Source organism: Mya arenaria, chromosome 3, assembly GCF_026914265.1.
Source record: "Mya arenaria isolate MELC-2E11 chromosome 3, ASM2691426v1".
NCBI classification, from domain to species: Eukaryota; Metazoa; Mollusca; class Bivalvia; order Myida; family Myidae; genus Mya; species Mya arenaria.
This window is the reverse complement of record NC_069124.1, coordinates 70,231,755-70,238,036: the sequence shown is the minus strand read 5'-3', so window position 1 is coordinate 70,238,036 and position 6,282 is coordinate 70,231,755. Positions and strand designations below refer to the sequence as shown.

Sequence of the window (6,282 nt, the reverse complement as noted above, 5' to 3'; positions counted from 1 at the left end):
CATAATGGAAAGTACCCAGGCTGTTCTGGTTGTGGGTATGATGGCTGACCAGAGCCGAATAGAAAGTTTCCAGGCTGGTCTGGACGTGGATATGATGGCTAACCAGTGCATAATGGAAAGTACCCAGGCTGTTCTGCTTGTGGGTATGATGGCTGACCAGAGCCGAATGGAAAGTTTCCAGGCTGGTCTAGACGTGGATATAATGGCTGACCAGAGCCGAATGGAAAGTTTCCAGGCTGGTCTGGACGTGGATATGATGGCTAACCAGTGCATAATGGAAAGTACCCAGGCTGTTCTGGTTGTGGGTATGATGGCTGACCAGAGCCGAATAGAAAGTTTCCAGGCTGGTCTAGAGAACAACGGCTTGGGGCAAATTGTTCCACCGCAAGATGTAAACGGAGAGGAAGCCGTGCGCTGGATGTGACTGGCAATGTAACCGAGCGCCGGATGTGACTGGCGAGGTAACCGAGCGCCAGATGTCACTGGCAATGTAACCGAGCGCCGGATGTGACTGGTGAGGAAACCGAGCGCCAGATGTGACTGGCAATGTAACCGAGCGCCGGATGTGACTGGTGAGGTAACCGTACGCCAGATGTGACTGGCAATGTAACCGAGCGCCGGATGTGACTGGTGAGGTAACCGAGCGCCGGATGTGACTGTCGTGGTAACCGAGCGCTGGATGTATCTGGCGAGGTAGCCGAGTGCCGGATGGGACTGACGAAGTAGCCGAGCGCTGAATGTGCCTGGTAAGTTAACCGAGCGGTGGATGTAACTGGAGAGATAGATGGCCGAGGGCCGGATGTGACTGGCGAAGTCACCGAGCGCCGGATGTGACCGGCGAAGTCACCGAGCGGGATGTGACTGGCGAGGTAGCCGAGCTCTGGATGTGTCTGTCGAGGTAACCGAATGTCGGATGTGTCTGGCGAAGAAAACGAACGCAGGATGTGATTGGCGAGGTAGCAGCGCGCGAGCGCTGGATGTGACTGGCGAGGTAACCGAGCGCCGGATGTGACTGGCGAGGAAACCGAACGCCAGATGTGATTGGAGAGGAAGCCGAGCGCTGGATGTGACTGGCGAGATAACCGAGCGCCGAATGTGATTGGCGAGGAAAACGAACGCCGGATGTCATTGGCGAGGTAGCCGAGTCACGGCTGAATGTGTCTGGCGAGGTAACCGCGAGCGCCTGAAGTGACATGCGAAGCCGGCAACCGAAAGCCGGATGTGATTGGCGAGGAAGCCAAGCGCTGGATGTGATTAGCGAGGTAGCAGAGTACCGGATGTGACTGGCGAGGAAACCGAACACCGGATGTGACTGGAGAGGTAGCAGAGCGCTGGATGTGCCTGGCGAGGTAGCCGAGCGCTGGATGTGCCTGGCGAGGTAGCCGGGCGCTGGATGTGACTGGCGCTTTTACCGAGCGCCGGATGTGAATGGCGAGGTGGCCGAGCGCTGGATGTGACTGGCGAGGTCACCGAGCGCTGGGTGTCATGCACTGGCGAGGTAACCGAGCGCTGGATCACTGGCTATCACTGTCTCAGTGTACTGGACACCCAGAAGTGCTCGATGTATTCTCGTGGAATGGCTCATATTGCAATGACATTCAAACCGGAATTAAGATATGTTGTACATATGTCAAACATGATATGTAAGAAGAGTGACCGTGAGGTATACATGTACAGACAGAATACTGTACATGTACATGTATGATGATGCCACTCCGAAGCAGTGCTCTCTGATTGTAGTCAACCAATGACTTGTAACAGAGTAAGCCATCTCAATATATCCAATATATCGTAAGAATAACCGAATAAACAAAATGTTCAATTATTTTATTATTTATTCATCTGTCATGAAATATATCTCACTTATAGATCTGTGAATCAGAACCGTTTTGACTCATGAATATGCAATACACTATTCAATGACGTCACTCGTTAAACAAGATGGCGGCGCACAGTGTCAACAGTGATTGCTTTTCTACTTCAGAACAGAAATTATATGAAAATGTTGGATAATGGTTGAGAAAGATGACATTTAGTGAAAAAGAATTATAAGGGAACTGCTACAATGTCACTTTTATGTATATGTGGTGAGTTAATCTGTTATAATTTCATAAATATAGGTCAGCTGCAAAAATCAATTTTCCCACTATCTGTCAAAATCAGCATCCATGTTAGTTTACGGCTGCATTCGTCGTAGTAGTATTTGACTGTTTATGTATACAATAGTTGAAATATATGTTAACTTTTGATGTAAAAATCCGTCAAAAGTATAAAGAGACAAGTAAATTATCTGAACTTGTGAAGCTATTATTTTGGTGATAATTGTTTAGTCATAAGTCATAACTAGTCTAAAATAGACATGTTATACAGGATTCTTCCAATCCCTAATGTCTAAACGGGAATGTGCAAAAAACGGGGGTGTTTTAAAAATATTGAAATTGTTTTAAGTGAAGTATTTTATGGTTGAAATTGATCATAAAGAGTTATATTCATATTTTACCATGTAAGTGAAATGTTATTTTGCACTAAACAAGCATTTAATGCATTTAAACAAGTTGTTTACCTTTCCAATAAAACGAAAGTTGACTGACACAGAAAACAATTATGCGAAGGGGAACAACTCGATACAATCGTAATAACTCGTCCTCCTCCGACAAAGCTTCGAGATAGACCTCGTTACACAATCGTAACAACTCGGCCATGGCCGAAATGTTCAGAGCAATTTAAAACTGTGCCCTGAAAGCCTTGCAGGTGCCCTTCATGTATATATCGTTATGTTTTGACAGAATGAAATAAAGAAAAGCCGTCTAAATCATAATAATTCGTAGGATATTTATTTTTTGTGTACGGAACTAATATAAAATAACATTATCTGGTAATATTTCTTGTTATTATGATATTTTATAGACGCTATATGCTTTAACCTGGAATCCTGATCGGAACAACTACCCACTTTTGATACTAAACAATTTGTACGTGAAGGATTTGCCATATCAAAAATCTAAAAAAATCCGTCAACGTACAATTATTTGGACTAAAGTCATAACATGTACATTTGTGAAGTTAATCTAATATTTTGATGTTGTTTTAAAAATTGTGAAAATAACACTGTTTTTTGTATGTAAAGAAAAAAAGGGTCAAACATTGTGTGCACTTGAATTAAGATTTAAGTAATTCTGGTAGTGGTTTATATAAACAGCCGCTTCAGAGTCTTTTGACGATATTTGTTATGGCGAATAAAATAAGTGTCCAAATACTAGAAAAGTTCCCTAAATGCCCTTTATTATTGTGGCTGATCTTGTAGGAAAGTCTGCCCAGTATGGGGATTAAATCCATCACTACCTGAACACTAACATGATACTCTAACCTGCCTACTAGGTTTACCCACACAATCTTCATTTGTTATGATTTGAAAATACAATGATGTGTAGGCTTTAGAGCGAGTAAACAATTCATAACTGACTTGCTAGTAAGTCAAGATCTTTTTCTATGACTGGGAGGCTATACTGTGTACATGCCCCCCCCCCCCCACCCATACAGCCTAAACTGTATGACCTAGATTATGCACCAGTCAATTGTAACCACGGCCCCCTCCAGGTCCGGGGGTATACCGGGGATAGCCGGGGAAAAGGGCTGTGTTTTTACTTTCCAGGTAGCCCCGCACGGCCGGGTGACTGCCGTGGTTTTGTCACAGCGCCAAATTTAGCGGAGATTGGGCCTTATACAGAGTCTCCGGGGTGCGGGGGCATTTGGCCGGGGTTTAACCCTCAGTTCGTCCCCGCAGGGCGGGGATTTTACCAGGGGTTGGCTGGACCGAAAGTCAAAGTCCCGGCTATTCCCCGGACCTGGGGGGCCGTGGTTACAATTGACTGGTGCATTAGCAGTACATACTGTCCAAAATTGGTTCTCTGATATGAACTGTATTGTCCTCAAATCTGCTGAACCTGGAATCATGTCCACTGATCCTGGCTATAAGGTTTGGGCTGTAGGGGGTTCGAATCTAAGGTGCATGGTATTTCAGTTTTGGCTGTTTCTTTTGCCAATTTGGGCCATATCACATGTGTGGGGATAAGCCTTATTAACTGTTATCAGTATACCCTATCTTTTATGCAAAAGAATAAACAGCTTCTCAGTTTCGTTCATCATTATTGAAATTAAAATGTGTTTATTGTATTACAAATGGCCATTTATAACTGTAGTAATCTGATAATTTTGTACATGTGTGGTCTGCATTAAATATTAAAGTGTTTCTGAATTGTTGAAACAAATTACATTGCTTTTTGAAAAGAATTTAATTCATTATTGTCTGTGCTTGAAATGCACATTCGAAATGAGTTCAAGTCTTTGTTTTAAAGTGACACTTGTATTTAAAATCAATACATACACATGGATAACAAATATAAATTTTGAGTGATAGACCTTTAACTACTTACTAAATAATGCATTTATGGAAAATATTAATTACTAATAACAAGATTTAACATGTATTTAATTATCTGAAAACGCACAATATTTAATGTCTGGTGGGTCCTAAAAGTTTTACAGTGATCAACTGTCGTCTCATAAGGTTAGAAATACCATGTTTTATGTACCTGTCTTATAAATTAAACACTGTGTCCTTCATTAGAACCATTGTTTTTGATAATTATCCAGGGCTTACATTAAAGGAAATATATTACTCCCTAAAAATGGGTTAAAACTTCCCAGATCTATTCCTTGGAAATACAAAACTTCCATTATTCCACTTCCGTTGAAAGCTTGGAAGTTGAAAAATATCAAGACCTTACTTTTATGGTCACAATTTCAATCAGTCTTGAAGTAAAATTAATTATTTTAATGTAATATGTGTATTTGTCAAGCCATAGTTGCAAATTATTGATTTTTAGCATTCAAGTGGAAAAATAGTGGAAAAAAGTCATGATTGTATTTGGGAAACTTAAACTTCCAAATTTCAGTGAAAAACTTCCAATCTTGATGGACAGGAAGTTCATTCTTCCAGTTTCAAATTCCTAATGGAATTCCTGTTTATTCATCAATTTCAGTAAATTAAAAAAATTGTATTTAAATTGTTTAATGCATCATATTTGGGAGTAAGAGTGCATCTTTACACTATTTGATTTGTTTTTTATGCAAAATGTTTTACGCATAGATCTTAAGCAGACCAGGTATTTTGTGTTATTGTGACAGCTCTTAATACAGCCTTCTCGCTCATGTATACCCTTGCCCTGAAGTCCTTGATATATATTTTCTTATTATTAGGTTTAGAATTTTTTTACAGACAGAATATTTATTGGATTGTTCATACTTTACAGTGTGCATTAGAATCAAGGACAGTTAGCTGTGTTATTGTTCTCTTACAGTACTTGAAAATTCTGTTTGATGCTTTGAAAGTCTTCATCATGCAATGATTTATTTTAAATTGAATGCTATTCCTTTGCGAGAAACAAACAATCTGTAAATGTAATTAATTGTTGCCGACTTCAAGTTTACTGTTTTCATTTAGTAATTAATGACAATCATTTTCACAAGGATAATGCACCAGTCAATTGTAACCCCCCCCCCCCCCCCCCCCCCAAAAAAATAAATAAAAAAAAACTGCTGGGAAAATCTCCGCTAAATGCCCAACACCCTGGGGACATCCTTGGTAAGGTCTATTGCCTGCTGTTTTTGGCACTATGGGGCAACCTGGGAGGTAAAAACACAGCCTATTTCTCTGGGTATACCCCTGGACCCGAGGGGCCATTGTTACAATTGACTTGTGCATAAGTTTTCAATCCATTATTCCATATAAAATTGCTTAAAAAGAAAAAAAACAAACAGTATTCACATTTATGTAATTATGGTGATACATATTGTAAATTTATTTATTTTCAGCAGTCGATCATTTGACTGATTTCTAAATGTTTCTATTTTCTAGGGTAGTTGTTTACAAACTTATTTGATTTTGTATTAATTTTAAAATATATTCTTCTTTTTTTTCAGTGAAAAAGGCCAAACTTGTCGGGAATTCAGGTGAGTAAAAGGAGTAATATTTTCTCACCTTTGTTGTCTTGTGTGTTGATAAGCATTGGTGCGAGTCTATATCCTAGCAGTTATTTTTTCTTAACCACTTTTATTAACTTGAAATGAAAGTACAAATCATTTTCATTGAAACAGTACCTTTTCCTGAATATTTGTATTTGGAATGATAAAAATAAAGTCATGATTGAACTCATTGTCCATACAAAAAATTTCTTTGTCATTTTTACATGGAAATATAAATTGTAAAAGCAATTGTTAAAA

General features: G+C 39.9%; 1 protein-coding gene across 19 annotated transcripts in view; it reads left to right on the top strand.

Moving 5' to 3' along the window:
• The first annotated feature begins 1,944 nt into the window (after positions 1-1,944).
• The window catches only part of LOC128229128 (protein unc-13 homolog B-like), a 105,673-nt gene continuing 101,335 nt past the window's right edge, over positions 1,945-6,282 (top strand). For all 19 annotated transcript variants that reach the window (XR_008260036.1, XR_008260035.1, XR_008260037.1 and 16 more), the window contains exons 1-2: positions 1,945-2,087; positions 5,983-6,012. Coding sequence is in view for 14 of the 19 variants with exons in the window: in XM_052940830.1 (XP_052796790.1) it covers positions 2,066-2,087; positions 5,983-6,012 (52 nt within the window). In the remaining 5 variants the exon portion in view is untranslated. The remainder of the gene's footprint in view (positions 2,088-5,982; positions 6,013-6,282) is intronic.